General features: G+C 36.3%; 1 protein-coding gene across 2 annotated transcripts in view; it reads right to left on the reverse strand.

Annotated features, from left to right (window-relative positions):
- Nucleotides 1–16308, reverse strand: part of LOC150098866 (serine beta-lactamase-like protein LACTB, mitochondrial) — a 166987-nt gene that overhangs the window by 86896 nt on the left and 63783 nt on the right. For both annotated transcript variants that reach the window (XR_016549497.1, XM_090405065.1), the window contains exon 5: nt 10627–10819. Coding sequence is in view for 1 of the 2 variants with exons in the window: in XM_090405065.1 (XP_090261191.1) it covers nt 10627–10819 (193 nt within the window). In the remaining variant the exon portion in view is untranslated. The remainder of the gene's footprint in view (nt 1–10626; nt 10820–16308) is intronic.

Raw genomic sequence — 16308 nt, forward strand, 5'->3', positions numbered from 1 at the left:
ACAACGGGGGCCTTGTTTAACCGGGCGACGTCCGAGCCGGCATGAAATTTTGTCATGTTGTACCATCATTTTTTTTATTTTGGTTTTACCAATAAGAATACAATTTGGTCGGCTAAATCCCAAATTGCCAGCCCATCCTCGTTCGTTCAGTATCCAAGTAGATACCCAACAGGGTGCACCACGAGAAGGTGAGGATTGGACATTAGGTCAGAAGCCCTGGTCGGGTCTCCGCATTCCTTTAAAGGCTATGTGGAGGTCTCCTCTCAGTTATACAGCTTTGACCCTTAAGCACCTCGAATTTCCTATCTACAATTTTCCTCCAAATCAGTCTCTTACTTGTCAAGACTCCAACATTATCAGATCTTATATTTGTATCATCTAAAGCACTTTGTACCATATCAATCCACCTATATCTTGGTCTTCCTCTGGGTCGTTTTGCTGCCAACCTGGCAGAGAGCACTTGTTTTGCTAATCTTTCCTCGCCCATTCTGTTTAAGTGACCATACCACCTGAGATTAGCCCTGCTAACGCATTCCTGGATGCTGACAATGTCAAGTTCTTTCCTAATATCCTCGTTTTTAATATGATATTGCCATTAATGCCATCTGTTCACGCCTATAATCTTTCTCAGGACTCTCATATCTGTGGTCTTTAGTCTTTGGTCAAGTGTTTTACTTCTGACCCAGCTCTCAGATCCATAAGTTAAAACTGGTTTGAACATTGTCTTGTATACAGCTAATTTAGTGTTCTGACTAATTTCTCTTTTATTCCATATGAATTTATTCAATTGACTTCCCACCATACCAGCTTTGCTTATTCTGTTGTCTATTTCTATATTGAATTTACCATCTTCAGTAAAAATCGTGCCTAAATAGCTGAAATGTTTTACTTGTTCCACAGGTTCTCCATTCACAACACAGTTGACATTTCCAATGATTTTGCCTATTTTCATTATCCTTGTCTTTTTATTGCTGACCTTCATACCATATCTATTACAACAGCTATTCAATTTAGTCAGAGAATCTAGCAGACTTGTAGCAGATTTATTTAGAAGTAAAACATCATCCGCATAAAGCAAAGAGCTGACATTAACATCTCCAATTTTGATATCATGTTTAATACCACTTTCCTTCATAATGTGATCCATATAGATAATGAATAACAGAGGGGATAATGTACATCCTTGTCTCACACCAGATTTAACATTAAACCATCTTCCTGTACTTCCTTCAATTCTAACTGCTGACTTACAATTCAAATAAAGACTAAGTATTGCTTGATATAATGCCCCATTGACACCATATAACTGCAGCGTATTGAATAGCTTTTCTCTTGGCACCTTGTCATATGCCTTTTCCAGATCGACAAAACTTAAATTCAGATCTTTGTTATATTCCCATGCTTTCTCAACTATTTGTCGTAAAGTGAAGATCTAATCCTGACAGCTTCTATTTGGCCTGAATCCAGCTTGTTCTTCCACAATTCTTCTCAACCGTTTCTCAAGTATACTTGCATAGATCTTGCCAGGAACACTCAGTAGGGAAATACCTCTGTAATTCTCACATTCAGTTTTATTTCCCTTTTTATATATGGGTACTATTAGAGCTCTACTCCAGTCATCGGGAATTCGTCCCTCTGTCCAATCTTTCTGAACTATACAGTGCAGCCACTGTAAGACTTTTATACCACCATACTTCAGCATTTCTGGTCGAATATCATCTACTCCTGCTGCCTTTCCACATTTCAAGCCTTTGATGGCTTTTTCTACTTCTAGTATGGATATGTATTCGTGACTGCATGCCTGGTCAGTGTTTTTTACCAGTGTGCTGTCATCACTGCTTGTTTCATTTAGCAGTTTTTCAAAGTAATTACTCCATACTTCAAGAATATCTTTTTCTTCCATTTTCATGTCACCTTTATCATCTCTAATTCCTTTTACAGCACTCTTTCCTCTATTCTTAAGCTTCTTCAACAACCTCCAGAATATTTTGTCACCTTCTTGATATTTATTTTCTATATTCTTGCCAAAGTCCTCCCATGACTTTTGTTGAGCTAGTTTTACACAGTGTTGAGCATTCTTGCATTTGTCTCTATATTCTCTAAGAGCACAAGCTGACTTATTTGACAGGAACTTTTGGTATGCTTTCTTCTTTTCCTTCACTGCCTCTTTAACTTCCTGTGTCCACCAGGGAGTTCTGATTTTTTTATCCTTACAGATAACCTCACCACATGCCTCTCTGGTAGAATCAATCAATGTTTTCTTCAGAGTTTGCCACTGAATCTCCAAGGTTTGATTCCTGTTCTCAAACTCTTTCATTTTTTCTTCAATAATCTTTGTGTATTTTAGCCTACAGTTCACATCTGAGAGCTGCTCAACTTTTATTCGCTTTAAAACTTTTTTACATGTTATTCTTTTCAATATGAAATTCAATTTTATCCTGCTCAAGACTAAATAGTGATCACTTCCAATTTCAAATCCTCTGTATACACTCTGGTGTCCTGCACCACGGAGAAAACATCACTATCAACAATAACATAGTCAATGAGACTTTTCTTATTCCTAGCCTCTTCTCTCCATGTGAATTTGTGCACATTTTTATGTTGGAACATGGTGTTAGTAATAACCAGTCCATGTCCTGAGCAGAAATCCAACAGATATTTGCCATTATTATCAGCTTTGCTCTTTTCTCCAAATTTTCCCAAAATATTTTTGTATGTCTCACAATCATTTCCTACTCTGCTATTTAGATCCCCAACAAGGACCAACTTTTCATTTTTCATTGTGTCAGTTGCTTTTTCTAAAGCCTCAAAAAATTCCTCCACTTCTACCTTAGTAGAACCTTCTGTGGGACCATAGGCACAAATAAGTCTCATTGTCCAGTTCCCCATTCTCATATTTGCCCACATTACTCTACTTGAGACTGACTGCCATTCAAGAAGATTAGCCTCGTATTTTGTGTTGAATACTATGGCTACTCCTTCTTTTCCTTGATGGAGTAGCCATAGTATTCAACACAAAATACGAGGCTAATCTTCTTGCCTGAATATAACATATTGTAAATTATTGCTCAGAAAGATCTCACCAGTTTTGGTCTTTTTTGTTTCAGTCACCCCTATTATGTCGATCTGGTACTTATCTAATTCCTCAGCTAGCTCCATTTCTTTGCCATTCAGGCTTCTTACGTTAATAGTACCGATCTTTAACTCTGGTGATGTTCAGTTGGGGTGTAATTTCAGATTTGTTCCAGTAGCTGACTTTTCGCTGTTCACCCTGGTTCCCTGGCGAAAACAACGATGGCCTTGTTTAACCGGGTGACGCCCCAGCCATCATGAAATTTTGTCATGTTGTACCATCATTCTATATTTTGGTTTAACCAATAAGAATACAATTTGGTCGGCTAAATCCCACATTGCCAGCCCATCCTCGTCCGTTCAGTATCCAAGTAGATACCCAACAGGGTGCACCCCGCGAAGGTGAGGATTGGACATTAGGTCAGTAGCCCTGGTCGGTTCTCCGCATTCCTTTAAAGGCTATGTGGAGGTCTCCTCTCAGTTATACACTTTGACCCTTAAGCACCCCAAGTACAGATTATTCTTTCCATTTCTCTTCCTTCCACCAAACTTTGTATTTGTATTATCTGCTAATATAGCAATAACCTTTTTCTGGAGATCTAACTTCTGTGTTGGAAGTGTTACCACCTAAATTAACTAACTCAAACACGTTCACCTTCACACCTTTTTCTAGATGATAGTATCTAATGTGCAGAGGCACTAATTTCATGTCAAAGTGGTTTGATGAATTGATTAGTACTCATATAAAACAAACATTAATGCAACAGGAATAAAACAGTTCAAGAACCAATCTTCAAAAATGGCAAGCCTGACCCCAGGCCCTTAAATTTGACTTCCAAATAATGGGAAGAGCTGCTTTAATAAAGCAGTGAAGTGCAGGTTTGTTTATATGTGCAACAGAAACTAGTTCCCGAATTATTAATTATCCTTATGCCTTGGGATCCCGTTCGTAAGTATGGAATGCCGTAAGTCGGGTTGTCCGGAGACAACCTGACTTGTATGTATGTGTGTGTGTGTGTGTGTGTGTGTGTGTGTGTGTGTGTGTGTGTGTGTGTGTGTGTATATATATATATATATATATATATACAGGGTGTTCGGGATAAATTTGACAGTTTCGTAAGGAAAAAGAAAATCTTCTTTGTATCTATTAAATTTAATGAATTGACAAAAAAACATTACAGGCAGAGTTAATTACAATACTATCAACAAGATTTACTCAAAATAACCACCATTAGCATCGATCACAGCTTCAATTCTGCTTCGGAACCTCGAACAAGCTGATGCTACAGTCTCCCTGGGAAGGGCCGCAAAAACTGTTTTAATTTTATCCATTAACTGGGCTTTGGTATTACTGGAAGTGCGATTGGTGTCTTTTTCAACTGCGCCCCATACAAAATGATCCATGGGGTTAAGGTCTGGGGAGTTTGGAGGCCAAATATTTGGACTGGTGAAGTCGTAGAAATTTTCAGACAACCATTTTTGACTTTTCCCAGAGGTGTGGCAAGGGGCCGAATCCTGCTGCCATACATACGGCCGACCATTGGCTACCCTTGTTATCCAGGGCTTGACTACAGTTAGCAACTCCACGAACAAAGCCCGAATTCCAATGCCAGGGTTCTTCAACACCTGTTCCTGCAGATTTGCGAGGAATTCTGCTGTACGAACGCAATCAGATCGTCTGTTAGGGATCTTTCTTCTTGCTACATCCTCGTAGTCACCATTGCAAGTCTCTAGTTCATGCCTGATTGTTTTTACTGTATTCAGGGAGCATTGAGCAGCAGTCGTAATATCCTTATTTTGATGGCGGGCACGAATCATCATGATACAAGTTATTCTCTTCCATGATTCAGGTGGGTTCCAGCTATCCATCCTTTCTGACATCTTGTATATGAATGAAGAAGGGTCCAAACTTTTAAATGAAGAGAAGTGTGTGTTAATACATGTAACTTACGGAAAAATATAATTAATTATAAATATGTCAAATTTATCCCGAACACCCTGTATATATATTGATCCCATACACAAGAGGTTGAGAAACCTATAAGCACATCAGTGCTGTGTGTGTGGGGTGCAGATGAGAACTAAAATAGAAGTTTATTGATGTTTTTTTTTTTTTTTTGAATGGCTGCAGGTTGTAGTTGTTTGGGAATGCTTCATAAGGAAGGCAGTTCCAGAGGACAGTTCCATGACCATGGAAGTACCTGTAGAAAAACAGACAAAACACTGCATCTGTGAGATAGTGGCTGAAGTGAATCTGTAAGAAGGGGTCATCGATGAGCCTAATTGCTTGCCACTGGATAGTGTCAAGGATTTTAAGGGAAGTTTTAGTTGACACCATCCCAAACATGTGAGTAAGAGTAGGTCAGCTGAGATCTCTTTTGTGAGAGAAAAGGCAAAACATTGAACATAACAAGGTTGTCCTCATCCCCATTGAAGGATAGTATGAAGATAGATTGTGGATATGATGTAGGATGGGTGTTAACTCTAGAGCACAATGGTTGAGAACAACTGGAGAAATGCCATCAGGACTAGAAGACTTTAATATCCAAGTTATTTAGTAGTTTTCTGATTTCTTTTTGTTGAAAGAGTAGAAGGCATACAGTGCTTGGATTCTGGTATGATTTCCCTTGGTCATCTATGCAGGAGTTTGAAGAAAAGAGTAATGCCAGGAGGTCAGCTTTATCTTTGGGTAAAGTAACCATGGTGCTATCAGAATGAGAGAGAGAGAGAGGTGGAAGTGCAGGAGAGAGAGCAGAAGTTGCATCTAATGGCCTTAGCAAGGGACCAGAAGGCATGGCTTCCATTTAGACAGGGGACAAGTTTTTTTATTGTTGGCCTTTATGAAATCAGATTTGGATCTGCTGATGACTGATTTGCATATGTTGCATGTTTTGGTATAGACAGAGTATGCAGCTGAAGTTCTTGAAGTGAGCCACATGTGGTAAGCTAAACTTTTTTCTTTCACTGCTTTGATATACTTTTGGTTGAATCAGCACTTGGAAAGTGGATGAGGATTATGGGTTGAATTGGAGATGAAGATCTTCATGGTAGTAAGAATAATTTCCGTAACTAATTAGAGGTGCACATCAATCAATGTCACATCTGACACTACAATATCTTCATCTGGTTAGTACCATTGCAGAATGCTATAACTCTCAGTAACTCAACTATTTTGCATGCTTCTCCCTACCAGCATTTATTAATTAATGTCATTGTTCAGTAGTCATTTTTCCTTTTACTCTCCACATAGTAAAAGAACTCTTTGGGATTTCTTTTGCTATATGGTAAGAACCAGCATTCTTACCATATGGTTCATTCTTCTTGCCTCTACTTTATACTGGCTCATAGGTTTTCTGATCACCTTCCTCTGTATATACCCTTCCACAATTTCTTTCTTTTTTTTTTTTTTTTAACAACTCCTGCTTGATGCTGTTGATACTACTCATCCATTTAACATCTATCTAATTTATGCTCCTCACTCTGGTTTATACATTCTGACATTGTTTTTTTCAAAGACCCCCTTTGACTCTGTCTCATGCACTACTAACATGATTCGACAAAATTAAATTATGACAGACTGAGGATCCCTTTTGAATCATTGCCATGGCATAAGAATTTGGAGGAGAAACATGTTATCAGTGCAAGTAAACAAAGCTAGCATGCAAAACTTTGGTGTCCTTTCATTCTGTCAGGGAAGATTTCCACCTTCCTTTCCTCACCTAAAGACACACTTTCTCTGCTCAACTTTTTCAGGCCCTTATTCCTGTGGTTTGTCTTACTTTGGGCAGTCTGGGAGATCTGCAGCTATTTGTCATGAGAAACTAGCCTAGCAGACCATGCCATCTACACTAAAGAAAGTTTAGTTTTCTTCCAAAGAAAACTAAACTCTTACATAAAAGTAGATTTCTTGTAGAATGGTTATACAAAGAGAACTGTGAGGCTTTTCTACTGTGACTGAACTTATAAGATCTGATGGCCTTCGCTTATCATCTTTATGGCAAATATTATTGTATCAATTGTCTGTAAATCCTAATTATTATCTTATTATATTAATTTTTTTTTCATCAGCCTCTTTAAGTGAAAATCTTTTTTCACATAAAGAGGCTGATGTTTTCTTTTTTTTTTTATGTGAAAATCCATAAAAAGTTGTAAACATACTGTAGATTAGTGCCATGGGCATGCTAAGAATAGTTTTCAAATGACATTTTTTAGTTTATTTTTTACATCATCTGGAAACCCAGTTTTAGAAACTAAACATGAAACTTTTTTGAGCCATTTCAGGCTTCCAGTAAGTGGAGTGATGCTGGCACACTTGGCAATGAAATGAATCTCTGGCCTAAGGACAATAACAAATATCCATGCTCATGACTGGATTCAAACCCATATTTACAGGTTGGAGAGTGGATATGTTAATCACTCAAGTCAACCAAGCTAGCAATCCTATTACCATTATATATTACTGATAGCAGGATATGTTTAAATAGGAGCATATGTTTGCATGTAACACAAAACTAAGAGGAGCTATAAGGAGCAAAATTAATGTTTCTACTGTCCAGGAAATTCTGGTCTGTGTGGAAAATTTTTAATAAAGGAAATAAGATTAAATAATAAATGCAGAAACCCAGAGTATCATGTAGTACTATCATATCCTGTACACCCCTTAAGGGTACATGGCAGGAATTTGATGATGATGATAAAATTTGGAGCAGTTGAAAGTTCTGAAATATCATTGGAGAGAGGTGTCATGCAGGGATGTCTGCTTTCACCATATTTGTTTAAACTATGACGGAAAGAACTAATAAGAGTATATTCAAGAAAACATGACAATAACTGTGAATGGAGACAAAATTTATACCATACAAAATATGCAGATGATATAGTATTTTTTTACAGATAATAAAGAAAACTTCAAGTACATGAGTGAGAACCTACATAAAAACAGCAAAGACTATGCAATGCATATACATTTTAGTAAAACCAAAACAATGGCAATAGGCAGAAATGGAGTAGAGCTTAACTTGAAGATGAGAAAGGAAATAAATAAACTTAAGTTAAAAAAATTCAATTACTTAGGCACACTGATCACATGCAGGCTAAATTATGAAGAAACTATTAAATACAGAATAAATCTAAGGTGGTCTACCATGACCAAACTAACAAATATGTAGAAAAATACACATCTCTCCTAAGAACTTAAAATCAAAGTATATACTTCAGTGGTACTCTCCAGCCCTTTATGGTGCAGAGGTTATCAAACAGAAGAAAGAACAATGATTGATAGGCTTTGAAAGCAAGTGTTTGGTACATGTGTACAGAATGCCTACTAGATAGAAAGAAAAGAAACCACCAGGATGATCTAGAAGAAAATGAATAAAAAGCATCAAGAGTATAAGTGGTCTGAAGTTTAAATAACTTGGCTACCAATAGATTAGACTGTATAGTTATTGTTCATGGTTGCCTCTCAACCTGCGTTAGGCAGATGAAGAAGATGATGTCCACAAGGATCTGAAAGAGGAGGATAATGATTAGCAAAAAGTTTTAGTTCCACTATACAAAGTCATGATTAGACTGCATTTGGACTATGCACATATCTGATCTCCTTGTTTCAAAAATAAGATAGAGATTTTGAAATGGCTCAAAGAAGAATGGCTGAAGGAATGTCATCTGCAGAAACTCATGGATAGGGATGTTGGTGATGCGATTCAGACATATAACTGGTTAATACAGAATATTTCACAGAGTGGAGGAAGAGAGAGAGAGGCAGAACAATAAGCCATCCCTGGAAGTTGTCTAAGGAATGAGGAATAGGTTTTTTTGAAATGCACTAGCTGAGAATGTGGTAGGAGTGGAAATAGTAGGAGATAACCACTTTGGTTATCTTTACCATTGAGTCCTTTGACTCCATAGAAGTTTGTGGATAATAACTTCACAAGAAAGACTTAAGTTTTCTAACATTCAAACTTCATAAAAAGGCCAAAGCAGACTATATTCACTAATCCAAAAACTGCTCCTGTTTTAGATTCTATTTGCTGCTTACAGGCTTGAATCACTCTGAAAACCTGCCAATTTTGGCTAGTTTCTAGAATGCTTTATACTGAAAATGATTACATTGCTGATGAAGATCTTCATCTGATTAGGAAGTCACTTACTGCAAATATTAAATTACCAATTTCCATTCAGTAGTCCATAGTGATTTCACAGTTTTACTCTCAAGCAAGTTACCATGAGCATCTGCCCTTGAATGATATTTTGCATTTTTGTATCTATATTTATAGGGACTGCATGCATTTAGGGTCCTTTTTGCATTCGCTATTCTCAAACAAGCTACCATATGCATGATGATATAACGACTAACCCAAAACTACAACTTCACTCCTTTGTTCTGAACCCTTACAATATAAATGAAATTCCAACAATTTTCATTATTAGTTATTCATAAACATTTCACAAGTCTGCTGCAACATACCATAAATATTCCATTTGTCTACTGCAGGAGGGAAGCACTTTTAGGCCAAGGGCCATAACAAGAAAAAAAAAAAAAATTCCAAATGGTGCATTTATTATATTATTAGCTCTAAGTTGAGCTCTGAGCTCATGATTCAGTAAACCTATTTTATATGAAAACATGCATTTCATACAGCATTGAGTTAAGCAGAGTGAGATTTTATGTCTGATGACCTATAATGGATTTTTTTTTTTTTATTTATATATTTATGATTTTAACATACTGGAACACATATTTAATATAATCAATTTTTAAGGACAAATGTTTGCGCATGCGCTCTCTCTCTCTCTCTCATGCGCATGCGTGTGTGTATCAACCTGAAAAATAAGTTATATTTTCAGGTTAAAAATATAACTTATTTTATATTTTAAAGTGCTGGACTATGCACACATTTGATCTCCTTGTTTCAAAATAAGATAGATTTTAGAAAGGGCTCAAAAAAGAGAGAGACTAAGATAGGGATAAGTCTTTCAAATATTGGGCAAGAAGAGCAAATGAAGAAATGTTGTCATGATTCAGACATATAAGCTGGCTAATACAGGAGAAATATTTCACAAAGTGGAGGGAGATAAAGACTGAACAAAATGCCATCCCTGGAAGTTGTATAAGGACTGAGGAACAATTTTTTTATGGAATGCAATGCCTGAGAAAGGGGGTGGAAATAGTCGATTAGTACTATATTTGACAGTGGTTATCCCCCCCCCACACACACACTTAATTTTTTTAATTCCATAGAAGAAAAATTCATTCTTATTATTCTTTCCGCTGAGTTTTCTAATTTAAATTCTATTCTCAGAAACTAGTCTATTTTATTTTTCCATTAATAATCTCTACTGTTTCTTGTACTAAATGTTATCCTCCATTACCCTAACTAAACTAATTCAAATCAGGACATCTCAGACTATCTACAAAATTATTCATTTCATTGGGTAGATCAGTTTCACCTTATATTTGCAAATAATATAGATTTTGGAAAGGGCTCAAAGATCAAAGATTATTTAGAGAAAACTTCTTCTACATTTTTATGAGAATGAAATATGAACACTAACCTGGTTTATTTATTAATGGATCATCTTTAAAGAGATCTAAAGATGCATTAATGCTGTCATATTTCTCCTTGATATAATATTCTGGCATTTCAAATTCATTTGTAACTTCATCTACCTTTTTCTTATTAGGCTGGCTTGACTTGGTTGATTCTGAAGTTTTCTTTATCTCAATGTTCTTTTTTTCTTTTATATCCTATAAATATTCAAAGGTGATTGATATGATACATAAAAATATGCATTCAGATCTTCCTCTAGAAAGCAACTGACAAAAATACTCCAGATATTTATTATGCAAATTTATTTGTAAAAGTAGAAATAATGGCAATTAAAATATATATGTTCTTATTAAATGAACCAAGAATATATGTTCATTGCATGTGTGTGTATGTGTGTGCGTGCATACTAGTATAGTATAGTATATATACTACATTTGCCAAAAAGCTATATTCTTGTTTAATCCTTTATCCAAGTGTAAGCAAACAAGGTTTGCATGTGCAGTATCTTCACATCAATTTCCTTAGTATATAATGCAAAGCGTGCACACACACACAGATATTTTTCGACATGTATAATGCTATGCAATATGGGAAAGATCACTACCCAGACTGGTTTTGACCTTTATTGAGGTACTGTTAAGGTACGGGGCGGGAGTACAGGAAAAGCTCGCTAAATGCGAATTCGATATGCGCGATAATCAGCACGATTGAGTGAAATGATACTATTTCCCACTTTAAGAGGGTGATTAATCAGTTGATGTGATTTTTTTATGTCACGTGAAATTTTTTGTTGCCAATCTGCAGCAAACGGAAAAGCTGGAAGTCATTAAGAGACATGAAAGTGGTGCTAGTAATACATTGATTGTAGGAGACCTAGGACACAGCGAGACTACAGTTTGGACTACATTAAATAAAAGCAAAGAACAGGGAATGTTGCTACCGCTTCTTTAAGCACCTGAAATAGAAGCCATTTAATGATTGAGATGGAGCGTCTTCTATCACTCTGTATTGAGGATTATGACCAAAAAAGAATACTTCTTAGTACAGAGAATATTCAGGCAAAAGCTCTTAATTTTTAACTGACTGAAAGAAACCAAATGCGAGTTAGGATGATTTGACTGTTTTAAAAAATTGAGCTTGACTGCACTGCATAACGTAAGAATAACTGGGGGAATCTGCTAGTGCTGATAATGATTCTGTGGCCAAGTTTCCTTAAAAATTGCAAAGGATAATTCAGGTGGGTGATTATAATGACTGACAAATATTCAATGTCAACGAAACTGGTCTCTTTTGAAAGCGTATGCCAACAAAAAACTTTCCTAGCTAAAACTGAAGCATCTCAACCAGGATACAAAGTATATAAAGATTGTCTTATGCTTTTATTAGGAGGCAATGCAGAAGGTCACTTTAAACTCAAGCCTATGTTAGTTTATCAAAGAAATCAGTGCAATTGAAAAAAAACTTGCATTTAATGAACTGGATAATGAAGATGTGAGAAACTTGCTTGATTCCCATTCAGAACAGTTATGCAAGAATGATCTCCTTCAACTAGAATAGTGTGCATATGAAGGAGAAGATAAGGAGTGTGAACAAGAAGAGAATGTTACGACTAAGAAGCTAACTGCAAAAGCACTTGAGTTAGTTTTCAATCACATTGAGTATGCTAAGGAAATTTTGTTTGATGTTGATCTTGATATGGATCAACATCAAACTTTGAAGTCCACCGAAATCTTGATAAAGCAATCGCCAGCTATCACAAATTGCATGACAAGATGAAAAAGCACAATTCAAGCACAATTCAAACATCTTTACTCAATTTTTTTGTAAAAAAAAAAAGTAGCTCAATCAAATGCTTAGACATTAAATAAAAATTTAAGCAATTCATTTTTATTAACTTTGATGATTTTATCCTCTAATATAGCTTATACTGCATTTTTTTTTACAAATTTACACTAACTGATGGATGCATTATAATTATTCCTATTGTTTATTGTATTCGCTTAACATGATTTCACTTAGTATGCATTAATCGATGGATTAATTAATTGTGTTAAGCAAGGTTTTCCTGTACATCTCTCCAAAAGCTCTAAGTGATCTACAAAATCACTTAAAATGTCACTGAGTGACTCAAAAGGATCACTCCTAAATTCATCAAAATCTCAGTAGCTCTACTCAGTGAAAGACAAAATCCTATCAGCAGTTGCCAATTTCAATGACACAGTGAGAACCAAATTCAGTAGAGATACCAATGTTGTGGTAATGCAGAAATCATATATTTCCCACTTAGTTACTTCATGCACAAACACAGTATGCACGTGCAGTATCTTCATGACTAGGCTACTTGTATATAGGGGCTAACAACTCGACATCAATTGCCTTAGTACATATGAGGTGCGTGCACAAACACACATACAACTAAGCAATTCCTAAACAGTATAGAGGAAGAAAAAAGGAAAAGATCAGTGATTGATTTGTGTGTGGTCAATAGCAAATAATTTATTTTGTATACTGAATTAATTTTCTTTAGAATAGCATTGTGCTGACGAGGTTTTGGTCAGAACATTTTAGTAGTTTGTTACAGCAAATGAGTTTGTTTATATTTATTTTATTTAGTGTATGATGATACAACTGACCTGAATCCCCTTTTTTATGGGGAAGTATGGCATCATCTCAACCCCTCATTTTCTATTCTATATTCTATTCTAGGTCTGGCTCCCACTGATGATACCTCAATAAAGGTCAAAACTGGTCTGGGTAGTGGCCCTTTCCATATTATCAGTGCCTCCATAGCGCAATTGGAAGAACGACGGTATGTTGCGCCGTTCGATTAGCAAAGGCCTAAGTTCGATTCTCATCATGACGGGAGGAATCTTTACATGAACTTTTTCAATTGAAGGTGAGTTAGCCGATCTCATACGGCGGTAGCAGGGTTTTTTTCTCCCAGAAATTCAGGTTTTCCATCCTGTATATAGACAAATCAGCTGTTCAGAACACATGCAATTTACAGACAAAAAATACTAGCTGTGGTGGTGGGCAGTAAATGATATTCTTGTACGTGATTGGTAGTAGAGGAACCTGGATAAAATATTATTATTATCCAGGTTCAGGGGCAGCATATAGCCAATGAATCATGCCTATGTCTGAGTCTTACATATTCCATTCCTGACTGTAATCCATGTGTGTGTTCACAAGACTGGTCTGCCTGTTCTGGGGGACGAAAAACCTGAGTTTCTGGGTGAAAAAATCTCCTACCTCTGTATGAGACTGGATAACTCACCTTTCATCAAAAGAGACCAGATAAAGGTTCCTCATGTCATGGATATGGGAATCGAACCCAGGTCTTTCTGACCAAAGGGCTTCGTCTATACTGATTGAGTTATAGAAGCTCTAGTTTGTTATAAAAGTATTGACTGTGATGAGTGTTAGCTGCATGATGATTATTCTCATATGAGTTCAACAAACAGTGCAATTATGAGTGTCAATAGGTAGCAAGAAATTTTATGCATTTGGAAAATAAGTAGAAGGGAGGATGTTCTGAAGGTCAGCAGCGCAAGGATTGCATGAAAAGAATAAATATTTATCCTGTGACTGAAATGTGAAGTGGTAGGAGATGGTCAGCTGAATGTGTCCTAATAGATTTTGAGGAGAGTAGAGGCAATTACAGATGCCAATTCTGATGAACAGTTTGCAAAAAACTTCACCACAAAAAAACAGAACATCTGCATGAAAAGCATGGAGTAAATTCATGAAAGATAGGTTACTGTGACTCATCATCATCAAATTCCTGCCATGTACCCTCAAGGAGTGTACAGGATATGACAGTACTACATGAAAAATTTACATCATTACTAACTTCCTATCTACAATTTTCCTCCAAATCAATCTGTTACCCGTCAAGGCTCCAACATTGTCAGATCTTATATTTCTATCTTCTAAGGCACTTTTTGCCATATCAATCCACCTATATCTTGGTCTTCCTCGGGTTTTTCCTCCTTCCAAACTGGCAGAGAACACTTGTTTTGCTAATCTTTCCTCGCTCATTCTGTTTAAGTGACCATACCACCTGAGATGAGCTCTGCTAACGCATTCCTGACAATGTCAAATTCTTTCCTAATATCGTCGTTTTTAATGATATTGCCATTGGTGTTATCTGTTCACACCCCTAATCTTTCTCATGACTCTCATATCTGAGGTCTCTAGTGTTTGGTCAAGTGTTCTGCTTCTGACCCAGCTGTTAAATCCATAAGTTAAAATTGGTTTGAACACTGTCTTATATATAGCTAATTTAGTGTTTTGACAAATTTCTTTCTTATTCCATATAAATTTATTCAGTTGGCATCTTACCACCAGTTGGCATCCTACCACCATATTTAATTTACCATCTTCATTAAAAATCATGCCTAAGTAGCTGAAATGTTTCACTTGTTCTATAGGTTCTCCATTCACAATGCAGTTGATATTTTCAATGCTTCTGCCTATTTTCATTGTCTTTGTCTTGTTACTGCTGACTTTCATACCATATCTATTACAACAGTTATTCAATTTAGTCAGGGAATCTCGCAGAATTGTAGCAGATTTATTTAGAAGTGTAACATCATCCGCATAAAGTAGAGCTGAGATTAACACCTCCAATTTCGATATCAGGTTTAATACCATTTTCCTTCATAATTGATCTATATAGATAATGAATAACAGAGGGGATAATGTACATCCTTGTCTGACACCAGATTTAACATTAAACCACCTTCCTGTACCTCCTTCAATTCTAATTGCAATAAAGACTAAGTATTGGTTGATATAATATCCCACTGACACCATACAACTGCAGAATTTTTGAATAGCTTCTCTCTTGGCACCTTGTCATATGCTTTTCCTAGATCTATAAAACTTAAATACAGATCTTTGTTGTATTTCCATGATTTCTCAGCTATTTTCCATAAAGTGAAAATCTAATCCTGACAGCCTCTATTTGGTGAAACCATCTTGTTCTTCACCAACCTTTCCTTCCACAATCCTTCTCAACTGTTTCTCAAGTATACTTGCATAAATCTTACCAGAAACACTCAATAGGGTAATACCTCTGTAATTCCCACATTCAGTTTTATTTCCCTTTTTTTATATGGGTTCTATGAGAGTTCTACTCCAATCATCTGAAATTCATCCCTCTGTCCAGGCCTTCTGAACTATGCAGTGCAGCCACTGTAAGACTTTTATTATACCCCCATACATTTCTGGTCAAATATCATCTAGCCCAGCTGCCTGTCCACATTTCAGGCCTTTGATAGCTTTTTCTGCTTCAAGTATGGATATGTATTCATGACTGCATGCCTGGTCAGTGTTTTTTTTACCACTTGCTATCACTGCTTGTTTCATTTAGCAATTTTTTGAAGTAATTACTCCATATTTCAAGGACATCTTTTTCTGCAGTTTTCATGTCGCCTTTATCATCTCTAATTCCTTTTACAGCACTCTTTCCTCCATTTCTGAGCTTCTTCAACAACTTGCAGAATATCTTGCCACCTTTTTTGATATCTATTTTCTATGTTCTTACAAAGTCTTCCCATGACTTTTGTTTAGCTAGTTTTACACATGTTTAGCTTTCTTACATTTGTCTCTGTATTCTCTAAGAGTACAAACTGACTTATTTGCCAGGTACTTTTGATATGCTGTCTTCTTTTCCTTCACT

The sequence above is a fragment of the Typopeltis vanoorti genome, chromosome 15 (assembly GCF_054136105.1).
Source record: "Typopeltis vanoorti isolate ZY-2024b chromosome 15, IOZ_Tvanoo_1.0, whole genome shotgun sequence".
In the NCBI taxonomy this organism is placed as follows: domain Eukaryota; kingdom Metazoa; phylum Arthropoda; class Arachnida; order Uropygi; family Thelyphonidae; genus Typopeltis; species Typopeltis vanoorti.